This window comes from Sebastes umbrosus, chromosome 15, assembly GCF_015220745.1.
Source record: "Sebastes umbrosus isolate fSebUmb1 chromosome 15, fSebUmb1.pri, whole genome shotgun sequence".
NCBI lineage: Eukaryota > Metazoa > Chordata > Actinopteri > Perciformes > Sebastidae > Sebastes > Sebastes umbrosus.
In genome coordinates this window covers 1,494,960-1,520,367 of record NC_051283.1, presented here as the reverse complement: position 1 = coordinate 1,520,367, position 25,408 = coordinate 1,494,960, and the positions used below count along the sequence as shown (strand labels likewise).

At 42.6% G+C, this 25,408-nt stretch overlaps 1 protein-coding gene and 1 long non-coding RNA gene across 2 annotated transcripts in view; one reads left to right on the top strand and one right to left on the bottom strand.

The window, feature by feature from the left end:
- Positions 1 to 25,408, top strand: part of LOC119503182 (sodium/potassium-transporting ATPase subunit alpha-3) — a 60,577-nt gene that overhangs the window by 6,016 nt on the left and 29,153 nt on the right. The window contains exons 2-4 of the mRNA XM_037794782.1: positions 16,052 to 16,165; positions 19,145 to 19,204; positions 19,549 to 19,752. Of these exons, the coding sequence (XP_037650710.1) occupies positions 16,052 to 16,165; positions 19,145 to 19,204; positions 19,549 to 19,752 (378 nt within the window). The remainder of the gene's footprint in view (positions 1 to 16,051; positions 16,166 to 19,144; positions 19,205 to 19,548; positions 19,753 to 25,408) is intronic.
- Positions 741 to 15,235, bottom strand: LOC119503184. Its single transcript, XR_005210269.1, has 3 exons — positions 15,056 to 15,235; positions 6,753 to 6,760; positions 741 to 764 (listed from the first exon to the last, which is right to left on the bottom strand). It is a non-coding gene; the product is annotated as an uncharacterized LOC119503184 (long non-coding RNA).

Sequence of the window (25,408 nt, the reverse complement as noted above, 5' to 3'; positions counted from 1 at the left end):
TCACTGGAAACACACGTACTGAGTTAAAACACAGGGTCCTCATCATGAGTGTGGCTCAGACGATCTCCTGTTGATTAAACCTCGGTGCAGATGAGTAGAGCAGAGAAACAGATGGGCAGACCGGAGGGAGGAGAATGTCAACAAAGTGGGAGAGTGAAGGGAGGGAAAGATGATGGAAACCCCCTCTAACTGTGTGTGTGTGTGTGTGCGTGTGCGTGTGCGTGTGTGTGTGTGTATGTGTGTGCATGCTTGTCAGTCCATCAGTATTTTCTAGGTCGGTCAGTCCACTGATCTGTGATATAATCCATTTCTTTGTGTGAGTGTGGTTACAATGATCCACTGTGGCACCACCAGAGCTGCTCTACTCCACTGGAGGTTAACATACACTAGCGAGAGCTTCCATTCCAAAAAATCAGAGCTAAGATTGTGACATTTTTGTCACTGAAACATTATTAAATGTAGTTGAAAAATAGGCTAAATACCACATGCTGAACATGGCTATACATTCTGGATGATTCAGGGCCAGCTGGTTGATATTTCATCAAGGTCTTATAGTATGGGGCTGCTGTTAGAGTTTACATTTGCTTGGTTGTGTATAATCATATGGGCAGATACCAGCACTGCAAACAGGCAACAATACAACACTCTGCTGCATTCATGTAAAATGACCGATAACATAAAAAACTAAATTCAATTTATGGAAATGAATTGGGCAATCTGTACCTTAGAGATACTGATCAATACACCTATCTCCCGATTCGATACTATCACGATACTTGGTTGGCGATTCAATATGTATTGCGATTATTAAGTATTGCGATTAGATATTGTGATTTATTGTGTTTTTTGAACTTTTTTTTAACACCAGACCATGGGAAAAAAATCATAAACTTCACGGGACTTTTACTTTGGCAATATCTAAATGAATACAGTAAAAAGGTGTGATTTTAGGCATGTATGTAGTCAGAGATGTCCTGAAGTCAAATATATCAGTTGCTGTCAGGAATTATTTATTAAATTTCTTCCAACAACCAAAAATCAAAGAATAAAGATATTATATAGTTCCCTTTGTTAACACCTTATTTTGAAAACCAGACGTAGTCCCACGTGTCTACTTCCTCTAACTTCTCCAAGGTGGTCTCTAGCTCTCCCGTCAGCTCCGTTCTCTTTATCCATCCATGGTCAGCTCCATCGGGGCCGTTTGAATGCAGAGAAACAGAAATGTCAGTATCTGGGTGCTCTACAGTCGTAGCGTCGGCCCATTTGCCCATGGAGATGAGAGAGACGGCCGGCTCCACCGCCACGTTACCGCCATAAAATAACGTTTTCTGTCCATGACAGAGTAAGCATGTAGCTTAAGCCGTAATGTCTAGCTCTGCTTTTCCTGTCAATGTGTGAAACCCAAAGTGTTTCCATCCTTTACTGGATGTGTAATGTTTACCACGCTGGATTTAACATGTGAGGGTGCAGGTCGTATCCCAGCGAACCCTCCGCCATTTTCTACTTTCTCGTTTCGGCTGGTTGCGGTTTGTTTTGGTTGACGGATACGGAACAGATATGACGTCACATTACTCAGACTGCAACAATAAAAGCGGTAACTTCCTTCTACTTCCGCATAGACTCGAATGAAGTAATCGACTCAAATCGAGTTTGGCATTAAAAAATCTATTTCAAAATCGTAAAAAAATCACGATACATACTGTAGGTGAATCGATTTTTCCCCCACCCCTAGGAGTTATGATGGTTCATTTTGAATCCCTTCATTTATTTACTAGGATGCACAGAGAGAAACGTCGCTGTATGATGTCTGAGATTTGACGAGTGATTTCAGCAGATTAAAAAATGGCTTACGCAGCCTTCCTCAGACCTGTGGTGCTCTGCCTCAGACCTGTGGTGCTCTGCCTCAGACCTGTGGTGCTCTGCCTCAGACCTGTGATGCTCTGCCTCAGACCTGTGGTGCTCTGCCTCAGACCTGTGGTGCTCTGCCTCAGACCTGTGATGCTCTGCCTCAGACCTGTGGTGCTCTGCCTCAGACCTGTGGTGCTCTGCCTCAGACCTGTGGTGCTCTGCCTCAGACCTGTGGTGTTCTGCCTCAGACCTGTGGTGCTCTGCCTCAGACCTGTGATGCTCTGCCTCAGACCTGTGGTGCTCTGCCTCAGACCTGTGGTGCTCTGCCTCAGACCTGTGGTGCTCTGCGCCGCAGGCCAGGCTGGATATAGAAAACCAACAGATAGAGCAGACCAACAAATGTTCAGCATGCACAATCTGTCCTGTAGCTCAGCACCGAACATCTGGATGCTACTGACACCTCCTCAGGTTTTACAGCCTGTAACTACACAAAGAACGTATGTACTTGTGCAATACGGGAAAATATCCCCTATGTTAATTGAGTTTGATCATGGATGACACTTAAAGCAATATACATCTGTGCACTGATATCGCGCATAATACTTAGAAGTCTTGGAAGTGGAAGTCTCATGAATCAAAATGCCAGGATATGGACGTTACAGCTTTGACAGAGGATGGTGTAGCATCCTGAAATGTAGGCACTATTCTTGCACTGGTTTGATTCAGTAATGACCTTGAAAGTCATACTATGTGTGTAAAATGAAAATTGATGGGGGAATAATATATTGCCCTGATAATTAGGAGTTAATTTCATCCTGCTCATATTTGTTTCATCAAGTGGTCAAATATTTCAGTGTGAATGTGACAGGTGTCCCCTGTGGGCCTGTGTGTGAGAATGAAGAGTTGTTTCTACTCAAGCAGTAGGAGATGTTGGCACAAACCCAGACAAGGACAAACACAACCATAGATTGCATTAACAAAAAAACAACAACAACTTGTGTCAGGCTTGCTGCTAGTTTCCAGCAGTATAAAAAAGACTAAACAAATCTAACTGTAATAAGACTAATTGGGTGTTGAATGTATTTGCCAGTGTGCAGTTCAGATGTATTATGCTTCTCTGTAGTTCTTCTGTGACTTCATACATCTTAAGATGCTGCAGCACTGAAGGGTCTGCTTACGTGCTCGAGTAGTTGGCCCTGTCGCTTCTGCAGTCATCATCCTGAATGGATGTGTGCACACATGAGCACGAGGGCAGAGGAGAGGAGAAGATGAAGTAGCAAAGACACTGCATGTGCAGGAGTTGTGAATGTGATGTCAAACTGTGGAGGCATCTTTGATGTGATGTAATAACTGTGTGTTCTGCTCTGATAGGCTGTGGGTGGAGATGGTTGTAGCTAGGGCTGTGTATTGGCAAGAATCTGGCGACAGGATAGGGTAACAATTCAATATATTGCGATACTGTAAGCAAGGCGATATGTTGTGATTTTATTTAAATTTAATTTTAGAAAAACTGTCATAGTATAAAGAACACATTGGAAATACTGCATGCAAAAAAGCTACACGTTTTTTTTTGCCCCAAACTGCATGTGATTATCATAAAGTGGGCATGTCTGTAAAGGGAAGACTCGTGGGTACCCATAGAACCCATTTACATTCACTGATCTGGAGGTCAGAGATCAAGGGAACCCTTTGAAAATGGACATGACAGTTTTTCCTCCCCAAAATTTAGCCTAACTTTGGAGCGTTATTTAGCCTCCTTCACGACAAGCTAGTATAACATGGTTGGTACCATTATGGTGCCAGTAACTTCACTCTAGCTTTAAAAGTCTAGCTTTAGAGCCCGCTACAACCTCTGAAAGATTGAAGAGCGGTCAGGTCCGACGGCGGGCTGTCGAATTTTTAAGCGGTTGATAAAAAGTCGATAGTGTTTTGGAGAACTGACACAGTATCACACAACATAATATAGCGATACTCATGTGTATCGACATTTTCTTACACCCCTAGTTGGCCATTTTTGGAGGATAAAGTGTGAGACTGCCATCCACTGGTTGTTTACTGCAAGTGTCAAAAGAGAACACAAAACACTGCAGAGTGAATCAAATGCAAAGGCTGAATTACAGTATATATAATAATATAATATACAGTCAGACACAAAGGTAGGATAACTTTATGGGTTTCATTTTGCAAGATACCGGTAGATTAAATATGCATTATTAACGGACGTTTTGTTAGTATTCCGTTAGCATAACCTTAGCTATCTTATCTTTGTCTGGATGGTTGTGTAGTTGGTATTTGGCTTGTAGATCTTAATGTCATATACCTACCCGTTTGTAAATTGGACATCGAGCTCCAAAGATTTACATATTTTGAATGTCTGACAGGTGTCCAATAACGCCAAAACACATCAGTGACTGTAATGAGGACAAGCTGTCAAGGCCCTATGATTCCCATTCCCTATGGTCTAATTGTGCTTTTTGGTGCTTAGGTTTGGCCTTTACCTGATTTTGATGTGTTAACATCACCTACTTTTCATCCCAGCAGTTATTGGAATAACAATCGGCACATAAATCTGACCGCAGTTTATAAAGTAGCAGCCGATGATCCTGAGTCATTCAGTTCAATTTAGACACTGAGTGAACTAGATTTGATGGGGGCACAAAACACACACATTTCACACTTTTTTTCATGCTTTGAAATGCTGTCTTTGTGGTACTCATGCAAATTAGCAACAGTGATGTTCTATTAATAACGTGGCATTTATGAAATTAAGATATGATGTGATGCATTTTCTAACCGCTTGAACAGATAAAAGATGTTAAAAGGTAGTCAGGAAGGTGGCCAATTGTATATGGAAAGAAATGGGTTAATTGTACTTGACCGGGGCATTGCCCTCGTGTTCATTCAAACACAGTCAAATCTATTCAGTGCATTTATGCCAAAGAAATGCAGATGTTTCAACGTAACTAAGTGAATGAGTAAGGATGAATGAGAAACTGGGATTGAAAAGATGGGGGGGGGGGGGGAGAGAGAGAGAGAGAGAGAGAGAGAGAGAGTGAGAGAGATTGAGAGGGATTATCATTGTTCACTGGGTTAATCTGTCAGCGTAGTAAACAGTTGTAATCTGATGGCCGGCTGGACGTGACTGCCCGGGGAACCTCCTGCACCTCCGAACAGATGGCAAAACACATCTCACTCACTCACTCACTCACACACACACACACACACACACACATGTAAACACAGAAACATACAGAGCAAGCAGATTCACACAACACAGAGAAAAATACCAGCATGGACAAATGATGAAAAATAAACGTAATGTAAAAGTGCACAGATGGAATTAAAGTACTACTCACTGAAGAATACTAAAGAGCAGGCATATGCAGAGGAAAATGTGTATACACATTAGGGATGATCATTTTGAAAAAAAATCGTAACCGATAACCGACCCTCGTTAACCGATTATTAACCGTTAACTGACCAGATTTGTGCCTCGCGCCAGCTGCAGTGTATGAGCACAACAGACAACTGAGAACCCAGTTCACCGTCCGGGAGCGTTAATTTAGCAGCTACGATGCTGCGTGTAGTGTCGCGGACATGCAGCCACTTTCCCAGTAAAAGTCTCCACCACACATTTAGTTTAGTTTAGCAGGTTGTCAGATGTGTGTCTGCCCGGTGTAACGACACTCGGTCCGCCCGGATTAACGATAGCGATTGCCCGATAAACAGTGTGTGTGTTTGTGCTACGTTAGCAGCTCTAGCATTGCCGGAGGCTTCTTGCTTGCCGCCGCCGCCACACACATACAGCCTGTCAGCGCGACCTAACTTTAACGAGTGTCCGTGAGAGTGAGGTTGTTGTTGGCTTTTAACCGTTTTAACCGATAGCGTTAATCAGTTAAAATGCTTAATGTCGGTTATACGGTTAATTATTAACTTCCCTAATACACATACTACACACTGTATACAGTAAATGCGCAGAATTCACATAGATAAACACTATGCAACAAAAATACCAATATGGATTCAGTGGTGGCATATGGTGTTCAGGCAAACACCGCTGTCTCCCCACTGTTGCTTAGCATTTTTGATGACATTACAATCACTGTAAAAAATTATATAATTTTTTTGTTAATTTGAGTCCGAAGTTGCAAGTGGGCTTATTTGGTACGCTGGTTTAATAGGGACATTTACCCCAGGGGCTCTCAACCTTTTGTAACTTGGGGCCCACTTCTGATTGTTAAAACATTTCCGAGGACCACCTTCCCAAATAAATGATAAACTGGGCTATAAATATGTGTTATGCCACTGTCAGGTGTAGTGACGCACATAAATATTCAGCTTACCCTCACCCATCACTGTATTCAGGGTTCCCCACCACATGCTTTGATTGAGCTTTTCTTGGTGCAGGGTTGTCTCCAGCATCACTTTTTCGCTCCATTTTGTGTCACTGCCTCTGAGACATACTGTATATTAGAGGTCGACCGATTTGGGGTTTTTATGGCCAATGACGATTTTTTACAGAATCAGGACAGCTGATGGCTGATATATGATGCCGATTTTTTTTTTGCTGATATGTTTGGCTGGTTTTCTTTTTTTCCTCCATCTGATAAAATATAAAAGCTTAATAATAACAAATGATACACAACATTTCTTAACTTAAGTAAACATTTATTGAAGAACACTTATGGTCTGTCTGTCCAATCTGCATTCTGTGTCTGCACTGCAGTGCACTTCTATTTCATTTAGTGTATGATGGTTAATAGTAGTAAGAGTACAGGGCTCAAAACCTTTAAGCACCTTTCCAGAACTGTTCTAAAGCAGGTTTTTTTATGTATGTTTGTTGACAGACACTGTTACAAGCTATATGGCCATAATCTAAGTGATCACAAAATAATAATAATAACTTTGTTCACTGGTATTACACAGCCTGCTGCTCATATCTGCTATGCTGCGGACTACACACAGGCCACTAGCGGTGACGTCATCGAGGCTATGTAGGACCCGTAGACACGTTTAATGAGGAAGTGAACTTTTTGCTAAATGTTTCGACATGTTTCGCTCGTGTTTCCGCCCTCACACGCAAACGCTTATGACAAGTATTGTCAGCATCAACTCCAGTAAAGTGTAATCACGCTTCTGAAGTTTAGTTTTCTCCGCCATAGTTACTCAGAGCAGAAGCTGTGTGTGTCTGAACACGGCGCTGCAGCAGCGCGTATGAGAGCTGCTCCAACCCGCACACGGCTAACGTTACCGACGGAGAGAAATCCTCCGTTACCAACGTCGGAGCTTATCAATACTACGGTCTGTAATAACTTAGCCCCCGAGCCCGTTACCGGGTTTCGGTACCCATCCCTACCTGTAAGGTAGCTGGTTGGTGGCTCGATATCTGTATATGTCTGTGAAGGGTACCCATTGAACCCATTTTCTCAGAGGTCAAGAGACCCCTTTGAAAAGGGGCATGCCAGTTTTTCCCCCGCCAAAGTTTAGCAGAAATTTGGAGCGTTATTTCCCCTCCTTCCCAACAAGCTAGCATGGTTGGTACCAATTAGGGATGCTAATTTTGAAAAAAAATAATGAACCGATAACCGACCCTCGTTTACCGATTATTAACTGTTAACCGACAAGATTAGTGCGTCTCATGTAGCGCTGCACCAGCTGCAGTGTATGAGCACAACAGACAACTGAGTCTCCAGTTCACCGTCAGGAGAGCTACTGTAGCAGCTAGATGCTGCGTGTAGTGTCACAGACATGCAGCCACTTTCCCAGTAAAAGTCTCCACCGCACATTTAGTTTAATAGGTTGTCCGCTGTGTGTCTGCCAGGCGTAACGATACTCTGTCGCCTGACATAACTTTATCAAATTTCCGACAGGCCGTGTGTGTGTGTGGCGGCGGTGAGTGTTTGTTCGCTATGGCATTATATCTGTGAATGTAGCTGTAGCAGTGTGTGTACAGGTGAGCTATAGACCGGAGCCAACTTCCTGTATCTTGTAATTCCGGCTCAGACTCTCTTAAGGTGGACCAGCTTTCTCCTTAAACTGACGAGCCGTTCCTCTAAGTTTTGCTCAGCTTTTTAATAAATGATTAATATCTCTTTTAACTGTTTAACCGATAGCGTTAATCGGTTAAAGTTCTTAATGTCGGTTAACGGTTAAGCGGTTCATTATTAACAACCCTAGTACCAATGCATGTCTGAGGTGTTTCTGTTTCATATGATACCAGTATCTTCACTCTAGTTTTAAAACTGAGCCGCTACAACCTCTGAAAGACAGAAAAGTGGCTGTCGGATTTTGAAGAGGTTAATCTAACCATTTGGCAGTACCTCTGAGGCCCACTAGGTGGCGCTCTGAGGCCGGCCTTGGCCCAGTGGTTGAGAATAGCTGGTTTACCTATAGCTGTCTAAGGCAGATGTAGAAATGCTCTGCAGTACATGATTGCCTTTAAATTAAGGATTCATTAAGAAACAAACACAACAGAAAGAATCAATGCATTTATTGTAAACTGGCCAGTATACCTGCTGCTATTAGAGGCCTGATATTTGACATGAATAAAAATGTTGTTGATTCCTGTTACAGTACGTACATAATGCATTCATAAGAAAAATGCACACTCACATGTTCAAGGTTAACTTATGCTTACACATACAGAAATCATTTGCACACACTCTAAGCGGAACAATGAGAGATGTAAGAGAGGTAAGAGTATGTAGGCCTTAAATAAATTTGCCAGTCTGTTTGGTTGTCTGTCAACAAATCAACACTGATAGATTTTCATCAAGAATAAAAGCAGATGTTAAACAGAATAAAACAGCCATCAAATCAGTGTAAAACCTCTCAGCGTAGACTAATCCACAGAAGAGCTTTCCCAAAAGAAGTCTGCTCTCCCCAGCCATCATGCAGGGTTACACACAATATGTTTCACATATTCACAGGACTTGTTCACACATTTGTATTGGGAATGGATGATAGTGAACATCTGCCTGATAAACAAATGTCAAGTCAGAATGCATCAGTAGAAAGTACTGTAGTCACACATTTCACTGCACACCATGAAAATTAAGGATTTATCGGGGCTGGACATCGGTATCGGCCAAGGTTACTTGGACATGGGTCACTAGAAGCCTGTCAGTCCAATGAGAGTACAGTGGGAACATCCTCCATGCCGTGCAGCCCGTTAAGCAGTCCGTCCCCCATACCGGGTTACAGTTCCGGGTGAGCAGAGTGCAGCAGCACGTCGGGGCCGCCACGTCGTAGTCCCGTGTCTCCACTGTTGGTCCGTCCTGTGCGGACAACTGAGGCAGCGAAGCTGGGGCTCTCCATCCGCTCCCGGGCGGTGTTCTGACGCTACTAGTCCTCTAGTTAATCGGTCGCGGATAGCATCGTTCTCTCGGACGGTTTAAAAAATAAAAAATGATAAAAAGGGGTCGTCATATACAGTATACTTGGACGGCCATTAATATATAGGCGGCCCGCCAAAGTAAAGTTACATTTACATTTAATTCATCTGTCACATGTTAACCATTAATTGACGGTCGATTTATTGGTCGTTAAGAATTTGATCGAGCAGGTGAAATTAAATCAACCTACTATCAAATAAAGATCTGAAGTATAAACAGCATGTAGTTACATTGTAGATACCAGTAGAATGGAGTATTTTCAACGCATGTTTCAGTGACTCACATTCGCAACCAGAGGGTGCTGGGAGAGGCGGTGGAGATGGCCACGCCGAACCCACAGCTGAAGGTGATGCAGCCGACAGAAACGCAGCGTCGGGAGCTCCAGCCGTGCATCAGGCCTCCGCGATGGCTCTAGCTGGCAGCATGGACACCGATGTTGAGCTCTTTTTACGGGACATTCTCCATCCTTGTATACAAAGCCTGGTGGAATACTGGTGGAAAGTCAGCCCGGGGGAATTCCCTGGACCGGCAAAGCTGACATGCAGTACGTCATAACCGCAACATCTCCATCCAAGCGGGGGTTTTTCAAGGCTGTACAGTTCAAAGCTTCATTCATAATGTCGACATTCAAATTATCATTATTAATAATTTACAGAAACACTGAGGGCAGTCCACCTTCTCTCTCTCTCTCTTTCTCTCTCTCTCTCTCTCTCTCTCCCTCTCTCTCTGTCTCTCTCTCTCTCTCTCTCTCTCTCTCTCTCGGCACACACAAGCAACGTAGCGATCATTCTCTGTAATTGTCTCAGTTTTTGGTCCATAAGTCAAACTGTATTAAATTAAAAGTAGCTGTAATCAATTCTAAAATTCACAACATGTTTTTATCTAACTAAATGTTCTGCTTCAAGCCATATTTGTTGGCATTTAGTCTTTCAAAAACTACATTTTCACAGCAGTTTCTTAACTGTTTGCTCTCCCACACACACCTGTATGCTTATGAACGGGGCGGTCCAGCAGCAATCTAACAGCACATATTTGTTAGGTTCTATTCTCTTGACGAGATGTTAGGGGACATTACTTTTCTAGGCCCCTATCTGTATATGTTTCATAGGCTATGCAATGCTGTCAGAGAATATGCAATATGTTGCCATGGCTTTGATTGAGAAAAAAAAAATGCATTTGATACTGTTTTGTATACGCACAAATTGTATGTTTTTTAATTACGATTAATCGATTGATCATGATTGATAGCGTTACCAATGATCGATTGAGGAAAGTGTTTAAAATGTGCATCCCTAGTTTCACAAAGTGAATATTTTTGAAACATCTTCTCATTGAGTAGGTAGTTGTACAGCAACAGAAAAGGCTTTTGATGCAGTTATTAAAAAGATATATTTTTCATGTGAAAGAAGGTTATATGAAAGGTAAAGATATCTTTGTTTCCCTGGTTCAATAGGGGAATAAATAACAGCAAAAGCAGAATAAACAAAAACATCAGTATCCTTATTGGTTATCGGCCAAATTGTTATTGTGAACATCGGTATCGGTATTTCACAATCGGTGCATCCCTAATGAAAATACACCGGGGAATGTTTCGTTAAGCTTAGGCTCAGAGTCCAATTTAAATGAACTTCATAAGGTTAAGCAGGCTAGTTGAATTCTGAAAATGAGTAAATTAGAATTTCTCCAGTAATGAATGAATTCATTTAATTATCCATACTTCACTTTACTTTGTTCCTAAACCCAATTAGTATGTAATTCATTGTCTTAGTGTGTCTTTCCTTCTAAAAAATATCTACCTGCATCCATCAGTGGTTTTAGTTCTGAACCATGATGATGATCTACTGAGATCTACATGTTCCCCTACTGGGTTACAATTGATTTCCTACGCCTTGCTGTTCTTTTTACCTCGCAATATTCTTGTTGTTTGTCTGAAGAAAATAAAAATGAGCAACACTATTTTGTAGTGTTCACACTGGACTTGCAGCCACCACTCGGTTATTTAAAAAATTTAGTTTTTATTGCCAAATTAGGGGTGTTGTCACTGAAGCAGCCATCCGATCCAAAGCCTCATCTCTTATTTGTGTTAACATTCTCATGTAGCGCTGCGCCAGCTGCAGTGTATGAGCACAACAGAAAACTGAGTCCCCAGTTCACTGTCCTTGAGAGTTACTGTAGCAGCCAGGCTGCTGCGTGTAGTGTCACAGACATGCAGCCACTTTCCCAGTCAAATTCTGCCACCACCACCGCACATTTAGTTTAGCAGGTTGTTCGCTGTGTGTATGCCAGGCGTAATGATACTCTGTCGCCTGACGTAACTTTAGCGATTGTCCGACAAACCTTGCGTATGTTTGTGCTACCGTAGCAGCTGTAGCTCTGCTGGTGGCTTCGTGCTACCCGTTGTCACACACATACGCTCTGTCAGCGCGGCGTAACTTTAGCAGGTTTCCAGCAGACTGTGTGTGTGTGAGGCGGCGGTGAGTGTGGGTTTGTCGGTGGCATTATATCTGTGAATGTAGCTGTAGCAATGTGTGTACAGTTAATTTGTCGGTGAATAAATGCTACAAGGCTACAACTTTTTCGCTTAAGTGAGCTATAGACCGGAGACAACTTCCTGCCAATTTTTCCTCACCAACGTTTGAAGCGTTATTTAGCCTCGTTCACAACAAGATAGCATGACATGGTTGGTACTGATGGATACCTTAGGTTTTCTAGTTTGTACAACCTAAAAATCGCAATTTGCGTTAAAGAAATTGGTGGCATTAAAACTAATTTGCGTTCACGCGTTATTATCACGTTAACTTTGACAGCGCTAGTTGTAATGCAAATTCATTTTTTTCTCCCAATTAAATATCCACACTATAGTAAATTGAATAGAGGATTTTACAGGAGCGGGCCTTTATCACAGCAGACATTTTGACTTGTCATTGTAGCAAAATAATAGTAATTAGAGCTGCGTTGTTATTTTCCTTGTTTTTCTCAGCAGAATTTACAGATTTAAACCAGATTACCACATATAAATGTTCACATCCTACCTTTCATTCTTCTATTTTCCTGTGTCTGCAGGAGATGCAACAGTGAGTCGAGCAGCTGGCCGACATTTTAATTCTTTACTAGAAGCCCTCAGGATGTTCATCCTGGAAGGTGCATGCTGGGTAACAGGGTGATTTGAGGAAAAAGGCACTAATCCCCCAGGAGCATATTGGGCTACACACAAAACACACCAATGTGAAGACATATTTAGACTAATGGGTTTGTTTTAGTAAAGTAGCTTCACCCTCACAGCGCTGAAGACTTTTCAAAGGATAAGTCAAATCTCAAATTTAATATGATATTAAAGTTTTGCAGTATTATCATTATTTATTATATCACTAGTCCAATTTGACTATTTTCTGTCAACTATTACAAGTATTTAGTGTTTTCCCCCAGAATATTACTCTCTCGAGAACCTTGGAACTGGAGATGTTCCGATACCATTTTTCCTTGCAGGTACTGATTCCGTCACCAGAACTTGTGGTATTGAGTACCGATCCGATACCAGCTTGATAAAAAAATATATATATAGTTATTATTATTATTATTTAAGGGCTGTTTACTATTAACCACGTATGGATGTGATATGATTACTATCTTTGTTGTATGGCCTGGCTCAGGTTAAACTCTTTGTAAAACATGAACAAATACATACAGAGAATGAACGCAGTCTTTTATTAGTCAGTTTTACTTGTTAGATTTTCCACTATTATATAAACATCTTGCCAAATGGCTGACATTTTCCTCGCTCTGACTACCGTTACCGTTACACTCTCCACTAGCACCACACTGTTGTTGTTTGCTGTCATCACGTGACAAACTACTTGCAATCAGTTCTTCTTCGCTGCTCTAAAATAGTAGTTGCCAGTGTCAGCCATGATACATCCAGAGTGACAGCACAGCAAAGAGCGTTTATTGCTGAGAAGTGAAAGTCAATTGTTCGTTCCATTGCAACCTCAGCGCCCAGCAGCAGAGCTACGATTCTGCCATTTTGGACTGAAAGCGACTACCGAACGCCAGTAAAACGTCTGCCTACAAAGTGCTGTACAAAAGTAAAACAAATGATTTCTTCTCTATTCCGAAATGGCCTGTGATGGACAATAAAATCTTATAAATATGTATACTACTATAACTATTTACTCATTTATTTATTAAACTTTTTTGCCCGGCTGCTCCCAGAGGAGCATTAAATGAGCGATGGACATAAATGGAAGTTAAAAACATCCAGCACATAGATTTTGAGAGTAATCTCAAACTTTTTCATGTCAAGGATCCAAAATCGATGTCCAACAGACCACAGACCATGGACGTAGAAGAGGGTCCAACAGACCACAGACCATGGACGTAGAAGAGGGTCCAACAGACCACAGACCATGGACGTAGAAGAGGGTCCAACAGACCACAGACCATGGACGTAGAAGAGGGTCCAACAGACCACAGACCATGGATGTAGAAGAGGGTCCAACAGACCACAGACCATGGATGTAGAAGAGGGTCCAACAGACCACAGACCATGGACGTAGAAGAGGGTCCAACAGACCACAGACCATGGACGTAGAAGAGGGTCCAACAGACCACAGACCATGGACGTAGAAGAGGGTCCAACAGACCACAGACCATGGATGTAGAAGAGGGTCCAACAGACCTGATCCTGGTCTTTTGTCCTGCGTGTTAGTAAATAGCCTACAACTCCAATAAATTCTGTTGATGTCATGCTACTAGCACTACTAGCTACTGGCCGATAGCCGGTTGTTTGGGAACAGAGACGCTAATACATCCACCACGGTACAGGCTGACAGCATACAGCCCATGGGTGGAAAGTTGAACCTAAAAAAAAATATCCTCAGATTTAAAGTTGTCTCTTTTTACTTCCATGGCTACGGACTCATTGACGTTTTCAGTCCAAAATGGCGGCAGATCTTATCTGGTATCTGTCTAACAAACATGTACTGTTTGCACAGACATGAGCACACTTTCATGCATAGATAGAAAGGCTCAAACACACACATCCACACACACTAATGTAGGTCACTGGCGTTTGTGAATTTCCCATGATGCACGTCACTGACAGATCTATTCTCCTAGGTCCTATTTGTGTCTGTCTACCTCCTGGCCATTCGTTTTCCCTTCATCTCACTTGGTCTCCTGACTGCTGTTATTTTGTCCTCCATTCAGTCACAGCTTCAGCCTCTACAATCTCAGGCTGAAACATTGCAGACTTTGTCGGGCTGGGTTAGGGCCGGAGTATTTGCTCTCTAGTTTGCAGTGGTGCTAATTTCATTGCATGCTTAAACTGTAACAATTCTGATTTATCAACGGTGCGCAGATTGATTTTGCGAGTGTAACTGATGGTGGACACCAGGGCTGTCACTTTCCAAAGTAAAAGAGAATTCTTTTGAATTTGTGATGTTTCACTGTAGACATCGTCATATGCCAATTTGATAGACATCGCCCAACCCTAGTGTAAATTGCAGTTCAAGTGGCGCTCTTGAGACATGCCTGTGCTCTAATGATGCCAGATCTAATAAGGAAGTGTGTAGTTCCCCTTCTCACACCAGGGGATTACATCTAAGTTTGGATTTCAGTCTAGATGTTTGACTGAGTCTTAACGTGGGAGAAAAATGGGTGTTCTTAAAATCATTTGTGATATTAATCAATGATAATGCTAAATGGAAAAACTTATTTTACTTGGGTACCAATTAGATATGTATTGTGATTTTTAAGTATTGCAATTCTACAAGTATTGCAATTCGATATTATGATTTATTGCAATTTTTGTAAACTTTTTTTAACATCAGACCATGGGAAGAAGTTGAATCATAACACTTCTATGGACTTTTACTTTAAAAAATATCTAAATTAATCCAGTAAAAAATGTTTGATTTTCAGCATGTATGTAGTCAGAGATGTCCTGATGTCAAATATATCAGTCACTCTCAGACAGTATTTATTACATCTTTTCCAGCAACCCAATAATAGAAGAATAAAGACATTTCCCTCACAGATTAGTGGTATTTCTTTTAATTTATAAGGGACATGTAATGTTTTATACTTCTGGTGAATATAATCCATCAATCTGATTTCCATAAATGTATCTTGTTTATACAGTTCCCTTTGTTAACACCTTATTTTGAAAACCAGACGTAGTCCCACATGTCTACTTCCTCTAACTTCTCCAAGGTGGTCTCTAGCTCTCCCGTCAGCTCCGTTCTCTTTATCCATCCATGGTCAGCTCCATCGGGGCCGTTTCAATGCAGAGAACACAAATGTCAGTATCTGGGTGCTCTACAGTTGTAGCGTCGGCCCATTTAACCACGGAGACGAGAGCGACGGCCGGCTTGACCGCAGATTACTGCGATACGATAACGTTTCCTGTCCGTGACAGAGTTAGCATGCAGCTTTAGCCGTGATGTCTAGCTCTGCTTTTCCTGCAGTGTGTGAAACCCAAAGTGTTTCCATCCTTTACTGGATGTGTAGTGTTTACCACGCTGGATTTAACATGGGAGGGTGCAGGTCGTATCCACGCAGACCCTCCGCCATTTTCTGCTTTCTCATTTGGCTCACTGTGGACGGATATGAAACGGATATGACGTCACGTTACTCAGACTACAACAATAAAAGCGGTAACTTCTTTCTACCTCCACATAGACTCAAATGAAGCAAATATATTGATTCTGGCATTAAAAAATCGTTTAAAAAAAAATTGCGATACATACTGTAGGTGAAACGATTATTTTCCCACCCCTAATGCTCAGTGATCTTGCCTTTGTGTGTTACAGTATGGACGGTCTGACAGCTACCGCGTGGCCACCACGCAGGACAAGGATGAGAAGGAGTCGCCCAAGAAGAAGGGAGGCAAAGATCTGGATGACCTCAAGAAGGAAGTTCCCATAGTAAGTGCATTGCTTCCTACTTCCTGTGACCTCACTGCCCGCTGTAATATGTCACAAATTTTTGCTTGTTTCTTTTCACCCACTTGGAGTACCAGTTTGGTGGCACACAAGCACCCGGAATCTCATTTCAAAATCAATCACAGAAAGACAGAATAAACAAAAGCCTTGAGGTCCCAGCTGAGTAGTGAGGAGTTCATAGATAGTGCCTCCTGGCCTTACTCCAGCATGCAGAGAGCTGCCATCCAACTGTTATCTAATCTCTCTGTTTGAGAAGGAGATAACAGAGACGTAGGAGTTCTGTAGCAGCTAGTGTAGTTTGAGGTAATGTGCCAGAGCAATTGAATCCTGTTACGGAAGGATTTGCTCCTGTATGGGGCAAGAAGCCAAACCTTCAAGATAGCCCTTGTTAGAATACTAAATGAGCTGGGTCAGATACACATATTGATTTCTAAAGTATTATTTATCAATCTTTAAAAGAAAGAAACGTTTTTGTAATACAGGAAATTATTATTTTGTAAAACTTAAAGGGACTGTTTGTAAGAATCAGAAATGTCTTGTTAACAGCGACTCCTGTGGCCGCTAAGTCAACTAAAGTCAGCGTCCTGTTGCTCGCGCTTGTGCTCGCTCTACATAGACATGAACGAGCATCGCTCAAAACAGTGAGGAGACACACGTCAGCTAAAAGCACAATATCACTCTATATTTCAGCTGCTTGGCAGTAATGTTAGCTGACCAGACGAAGGTCTCTCCATGAATCAATGCTGATCCTAGTGTTGGCTTTTCCTGCCTCAGCCTCCCGACCGCGGCCGGAGGGAAAAGGGGAGACACCGGAGTTTTGGTCGGAGACGATAATGTTTCTCTCTGCGGAGCCCCGTCACTTCACAAGACACGGGAAACCTCTGTTGGTCTGGAGGAGCTGCAGCAGTTATTTCTGCACAAACGTCCACTGTACATTCACTAGATATTCTCAGAGCTAAACTAACTCTTCTGCAGTGTGGGGTGTGCGCACATGCACGTGAGAATGGAGCGAGCTCAGTGAAGGCAAGCAGGCAGAGGAGCAGAGGAGCAGAGTACAGTAGAGACTCCGGTCCTGGAGACCGAAGCTACGGTCTCCACCGCGTCCTCCGACCGCGACCAACACTGTTTAACAGACGGGCTTCACTAGATACAACCAAGAGGTTTTGGTGCTTCACAGTAGTTTGTGTTGGAGTCTGAGTCTGAACAGTGTAGCCACACGCGAGCGCGCATGGGACATCGACCCGCAATGATTTATACGTGTAAGAAGTTACAAACAGTCCCTTAAAAGCTAGGGCTGGTAATCTTGAAAAACTAACTAGAGTACGCTAGTTTTTTAAAATGATCCAACCTATAAACCCAGCTCAGTGTTACCATCTCTTTTCTAATGAAAGTAGCTAGCAGCACCAGCTGCAAAAGTCCCTAAATCTAGAGAGATAGTCACTGAGTCGGCAACACTGACAGTCCGTCTTTTCAGGCCTCCAAAACTCCCCGAAATTATCATTACAACAATGAACATGGCTATTGTTAGTACTCACAGCTGTCAAGCTAGCGAATGTGGAAGACTCCAGTGACGTGCAATGTGTGCACAGGCAGATAGGTAGATAGGAAGACAAGCTTATTATTCTGCGACAGCCACAGAAACTATTTTTTTTCGTCTTTTTTTTTGTCAGAGGATTTGATTTATTGATTGCTGCCGGGATTTAATATGAATTTAAAGTTTTTGAAGAACCCTAGCTTTAACTACCTCAACCAAGGACCACAGGACAGTATGTAAATGTAAATGTAAATCAACTTTTATTGTCACACATTGTCCATAGCACAGCACACAGTGAAATTTAGCTTCGGCATTTAACTCATCCTAGTATATTCGGAGCAGTGGGCAGATACTATACAGCAACCGGAGAGCAGTTTGGGGAGGGTAACTTGCTCAAGGGCAACTAGCCTATTCACTGTAGTGTCCATCAGTTCATCACATGTGTCTGCATAAATGTGTCCTTGTTGTGTCCGGCTGTTTTTATTTACTTGAGTATTATTTTATCTTTGTAAGGTGTCCTTGGGTGCCTTGAAAGGCGCCACCAAATAACATGTATTATTATTATTATTATTATTATTATTATTAATAATAATAATAATAATAATAACAATAATGTTCAATTTTATGACCCGATGTGCGGATTAACCTCGGTATAATTGCAATCCATGCATCTCTAGTATGTAATAGGGCTGTGTATCGGCGAGAATCTGGAATGATAAAGGGGTTAAGATTCAACATATTTTTATATATTGCGATACTCTAAGCAAGGCGATATATTGCGATTTTTAAGAAAACTGTCAGAGTGTAAAGAACACACCAGCATATGCATAAAATCTGAGTAAAAGAAAGTTTACTTTTTTATATCAGAACAGTGGGATCTGCATTTGCATTTATCGCAGTCCCTGTAATATCAACATCATAACACTACTTTGAGAGGGAGCATACACTGAGAGGGTGAATCTCTTTGCAAATGAAATAAAGTATTAAATGAGTTCATGATTGCATGTAATATTAATTAGAAGAATAGAATATAGAATATATCTTTATTGTCATTGTATAAGTAAAACGAAATTTAAGTGCAATCCTTAAAAAGTGCAATTAAAAATGTGTGTTTTTTGAGAATCGATACAATATCACCAAACTTATCGCGATACTCGATATTTTTGATATTGTCTTACACCCCTAGTATGTGGGATTCTATCATAACAGTCATTTGAATTAATTTCCTCCTTTGAATTAAGTCAGTTCAGCAAGAAATTCTAAATACATATTTTTGGAATGCTTTTCTCACATGACACCAAACATGTTTGCCCTAAAATTTGACATTGCTTGATAGTATTAATAGATTGCTTGCATAATTTATCTTTATTATAATTTTGAATTGATATGATAACTGACAGGTTGCTTTGTATTTGAATTCTTTGTAGACGGAACACAAAATGTCTGTCGAGGAGGTTTGCCGGAAATACACCACTGATATCGTCCAGGTAGGTTCAGCTCACTTCAGAGCAGAAATGACTTTTACACCATCAGTCTCAATCTCAACTCAGTATGGTTGTTTCTGTCCTGATTTACACAGTGCTGATGATTCAACAAGTATTCAGTTTACACTGACATCCCAGTCAGTACACCTCTTTAAAACTCTATTTCCATTTCTTAGCATTTATTCACAACACTCTCTTTCTTTCCCCCTCTTTTCTGCCCTCTTCCTCTATCCTAATTTTCCCTCCATCCTCTGTCCTTCCTTTCCTGCTTCCTCTATAACTCCAACTTCTCCACTGCCCTCTTGCCTCTGCTCATCCATCCTCTCCACTTCCTCTGCTCCTCTCAGGGTTTGACCAATGCCAAGGCAGCAGAGTACCTGACCAGGGATGGCCTCAACGCCCTGACTCCACCCCCTACCACCCCAGAGTGGGTCAAGTTCTGTCGCCAGCTGTTCGGTGGCTTCTCCATCCTGCTGTGGATCGGTGCCATCCTCTGCTTCCTGGCCTACGCCATCCAGGCTGCCACAGAGGACGAGCCCGCTGGGGATAACGTAAGTGGAGAGTTGTAGGGATGGTGGATGATGGTAGGGTGAATCAGTCCCACCAGTTGTACATGTGAGAAGCCAGATATAAAAAAAAACACCTGAGGGGGGGAAGCACATAGCGAACTGTGCGTTGCTGTTAGTGTGTGTGCTCCCTGTCCTCCAGCTCAACCCTCAAAAAGCGATTTGCTGAGTCACTACTCCTCAGGGATGCGGCTGTGTCAGTGATAAAGATTGCGTCAGCCGTTTGTCTGAATCACGCCAGTCTTTAGATGTGACAGACACCATCCTGTTAGCATCCATTCTGGACCCGCCACAGGGAGCGTGTGACTCCTGGCGTTTGTAACGGCAGGGTATGAGAAGGGTGTTCATGGGTCAGCTCTGTTTCATGTCAGGTCAGAGCTCAGAGTAGAGCCGGGGACTGAGGCTAAGAGGCGCTGACACACAGCATGATAGGACAAAATAAATGGTTCAGACCACAGGGGAGGACTCGGGTGTAACAACAACAGTGACGAGTCAGCATGAGTTACTGAGACTGTATCACACACCCAGAATATAAATTTACGCTCGGATAACCGGTTATGTCAGATGCAGGGATGCCAATTTAGAATTTTTTTCTAATCGTTAACCGACCGTCGTTAGATTATTAACCGTTAACCGACAAGATTAGTGCGTTGCGTGCAGCGGTGCGCCAGCTGCAGTGTATGTGCAAAACAGACAACTGAGTCCCCAGTTCACCCGACCAGGAGAGTTACTGTAGCAGCCACGACGCTCTAGTGTCGTGGACACGTGCAGCCACTCTCCCAGTAAAAGTCTCCACCGCACCATTTAGTTTAGCTGCGAGGTGGTCAGCTGTGTGTCTGCCCGGCGTAACGTTAGCTAGTGTCTGACAGACCGTTTCTGTTTGGTTTGTGCTTCTGTCACAGCTGTAGCGTAGCTGGAGGCTTCGTGCCCGCCGTTGTCACACACATACGGTCTGTCAGCGCGGCGTAACGTTGGCGAGTGTGGAGGCGGTGAGTGTGGGGTTGTCGGTGGCGTTAAAGCTGTATGTAACTGTACAGTGTGTGTACTGTTTATTTGATGGTGAATAAATTCGACAACTCCTCAAGACCCAAGCCAACTTCCTGTATCTTGCAACACCGGCTCAGACTCACTTAAGGTAAGCTGTTATGGTGGACCAGCTATTCTCCTTAAAGTGACAAGCCGCTCCTGAGTTTTGCTCAGCTTTTTAATTAATTTTTTTATTTCTTTTAACCGCTTAACAGATAGCGTTAAGCAGTTAAAATTCGTAATGTCTGTAACGCGCAAGCGTTCCCAAGTGCCTACTTTTGAGGGCGCAACGGCTGCCCTCCAAGATAAAAATAGTTAACATTTTTGGAAAGCAGCAGCACGCACCGCATGTCATGTAACAAAGAACAACCAATCACAGCCTGCAGATATCTTTTCTTTCTTCCGTAAATATCAGTCTACAGTAAATATATGGAGAAGTTAATCATTTAAGTGCAAAACTACCCAGAGCTTTATGATCTGCCCCACGGACTTTTTCATTGTGTCACCCTTTCAGTCCAAGAACGTCACAACATCTGGTTGAAAGGCCAGCCAGACTGACACAGACAAGTCAATACTGTGAGGGATTTACAGTGCTGGAAATACATTGATCTTTGTTTTGATTGTGTTTAGTTTAGTCAGTGAGGCTTCCTGCAAAATTACCGCAATTTCATCATCATCATCACAGCATGCAGGTTTTAGTTGCTAAGTAACGGAAAGCACGCCAGGTGCACAACCTACCAAGCACATGGGAAAGAAAAAAGCGGCACAGCTAGCGTTTCCATGCTTTTTTAGATGGTGTATTTTACGTTACAAAACATCATGAGCAAAATAAGCGGTCAACGCCATGGCTGAGCATTTCCGCCTTGGAACTGCAGTGTACCAATGACGGTCTCTGAAACACAGATTCAGACAGCCAGGGTGTTATACGTCACATACCTAAGGAACCAATCCCATCAACTTGCAGGGTGGGGCTTTCCATATCATTAGCGTAACGCTACGGCGAAACAAGGTGTATCGGAGGAGAAGCCAGGTGTAGCTACGTATCAGTATTTTTTAAGCTAAGCTTCACTATTTTCAAAACGATGGCAGAGACATACACGTCTAAATACGATGTAACATCGTAACAGATATTGTATGTTTCACGACCACTGTGTCAGCCACTGCCAGCTACAAGCTAACAATCTAGCAAACATCATAAACAAATAAAAGATGCTAGTCCCCAATTTTGGTGCACAACAGACTCCTCATCTGAGTCCAACATGTGTGGCTGAATCTCTCCGATGTTTCCTCTAACGGAGAAACAGACGCTGAAACTATCACTGCAGATAGCAAGCCGGTCGCAGAGCTCCGCGCCACCATGTTGAGGCGTACTGCTCAACCTGGCGGGAGCAGCGGTGGTTCATGGTACAAGGCCAGATCCAGAATTTCTCAGCGAGGGAGAAAGAGTAGATGTGCTTCCAGCCCCTTTTCACAGTTTGTCATGCCTTCCCGCCGGGGGCATTATGTTTTTGGGTTGTCAGTCTGTACGTCCGTCCGGTCCAATCTCATGAACCCAATACCTCAGGAACGCCTGAAGGGAATTTCATCAAACTTGGCACAAACGTCCGCTTGATGAACGATGAACGGATTCGATGTTGGTGGTCAAAGGTCAAAGTCATTCCAGTGTGCTTAGAAGCACAATGCTAAGCCTTGTGCAAAGCACACTGGTCTATTATTCAACGCGTTTATTCCAGTGTGCCTAGAAGCACAAGGCAAATTCTTTGGCTCCATTGGAATGAATGGAAAATCGACGTGAAGACAGCTCAAAAGCACTCCTCTTTGGGGCCATACAGAGTCGCCATACTTTAATGTAGAAACGTGATTAAAAGTTTAAACAGGTCACGAGACTTGGGACTTTATTTGGCCAAATGGAAATTTTTTGATAGCCGGCACGGTTTCACGAAATCGGCATTATGTTTTGGGTTGTCAGTCTGTACGTCCGTCCGGTCCAATCTCATGAACCCAATACCTCAGGAACGCCTGAAGGGAATTTCATCAAACTTGGCACAAACGTCCGCTTGATGAACGATGAACGGATTCGATGTTGGTGGTCAAAGGTCAAAGTCATTCCAGTGTGCTTAGAAGCACAATGCTAAGCCTTGTGCAAACCACACTGGTCTATTATTCGACGCGTTTATTCCAGTGTGCCTAGAAGCACAAGGCAAATTCTTTGGCTCCATTGGAATGAATGGAAAATCGACGTGAAGACAGCTCAAAAGCACTCCTCTTTGGGGCCATACAGAGTCGCCATACTTTAATGTAGAAACATGATTAAAAGTTTAAACGGGTCACGAGACTTGGGACTTTATTTGGCCAAATGGAAATTTTTTGATAGCCGGCACGGTTTTCACGAAATCGGCATTATGTTTTTGGGTTGTCAGTCTGTACGTCCGTCCGGTCCAATCTCATGAACCCAATACCTCAGGAACGCCTGAAGGGAATTTCATCAAACTTGGCACAAACGTCCGCTTGATGAACGATGAACGGATTCGATGTTGGTGGTCAAAGGTCAAAGTCATTCCAGTGTGCCTAGAAGCACAATGCTAAGCCTTGTGCAAAGCACACTGGTCTATTATTCGACGCGTTTATTTCAGTGTGCCTAGAAGCACAAGGCAAATTCTTTGGCTCCATTGGAATGAATGGAAAATCGACGTGAAGACAGCTCAAAAGCACTCCTCTTTGGGGCCATACAGAGTCGCCATACTTTAACGTAGAAACGTGATTAAAAGTTTAAACGGGTCACGAGACTTGGGACTTTATTTGGCCAAATGGAAATTTTTTGATAGCCGGCACGGTTTTCACGAAATCGCAGTTTACGTTTTGTGAAATTTTCAGACCGTTTCAGATTTTATAATGGGTGTGTATTGCGTGGGTCGTTAAGGGCTAGAGTGTGTGACATCATCGTCAGAGTGTGGGAAAGCTTTGAAATCTTTTGAAAATGTTCCGAACAAATTGCTCTTTAGCCCACAATTGTCACTCTTCATAGATAATTTGTTCATCAAATTATAGGAAATTTTGTGCCGGTCGCAGTCATGTAGCTATGGAATCAGTCGGACTTACACATTTGGCTACACATGCCTGAACGTGAGAGCAACTCCAGGCTAGCTCCCATAGGGGCCCATATTAAATTTCACAGAATTTTTTGGATCAGAGAAAAAAGTTACTACTTTTCGAAACTGCCGCCGAGGTCACATTTTTGACACTACAGACCCAGATGTCGCACCATTTTTTTTATCAGAGACTCCTAACTGGTCTCATGAACAATTTAAGCGATAGGAGTCACGGTTTCTGTTGTAGAAGCACTTTTATGACATGTACGTCTCTGGTTAACTCCTATTTTAAACTGCCCCACTGCAGCAGTGGCCAATCACCACGGCAACTTTTGATTGCTGCTAGACAGCTTATTCACATTAGCCAATCAGAACAGGCTGACTAACACACACACACAGACACACACACCCACACACACACACACACGCACACACTATTTACTGTATCACTCCATTTCAGTGAGCCAGCATGCTCTAAACCAGGGCTTCAATGGATCAGGGCCATAATTAATGTTATTAATTACACCTGTGATTAAAAGCCCCCAACTCTCATTGTATGATAACAGGAAACTAGGTATTCACCTACTTTTCAAAATAAAATCCCTCAACTCTTACTGTATGTTAACAGGAAACTAAACACTCCTCAAGGCCCCCCAATCACCATGGCAACCACTGACAGACACGCACGCAGCGAAAGGGCCTACAGTGATGACCTCACTATGGACCTCAGACAGTCTGAATCTGCCCCCCCCCTCCACACACACACACCATCTCTAGCCCCCACCCATCCCCCCAGCACCAGGGCACACTGGTCAAAATTTCTTGCGAAATGTTCTAGTTGATACTTCATGTCCGTCCCATTCTCGTGAAAGCGTTATCTCTGGAACACCTTGAGCAAATTTCTTCAAATTTGGCACAAACATCCACTCTGACTCAAGGATGAACTGATTAGGTTTTGGTGGTCAAAGGTCACTGTCACCTCCCAAAACACGATTTTGCCCATAAATAAGAATTCATACTGTATGCTAATTATGACAATTTCATGCAAATTTCTAATAGGATAAAATGATGAAGTGATAATTTTGGACAGACATGGATGTAAACTGCAACTTGACTGGTTATCGAAGGCATGCAACCATTCTAGTTTTCACTTTTAATGAGGGAAAACCATGTTAAACAAAATATGAATCAGTATTTTTACATACTTGCCTGGAGGAGGACTTTAAAAGATATTATTTAGACCTTCTAATGGGGATCCATTAAAACAGGAGACAATAGAGCGTAGTTATACAGTAAAACCACTAACAGTAGTAGACAGCAAAAAGATGGACAACCTCCAGGTCAGTCCAAATCAAACCACATGCTGTTGTCAGCTACAGGATGGAAGGTGTTATTTACAGAAGCCTCAGCTTCCTGAAATAGCTCCTTTACCTCTCACACTCCAGTGTTTGATGTCACAATGTCTCGCTGATGACTTTTTTAACTTCATCTCTCTGTCTGTGTCCCTCCACTGGTCTAATTTGACC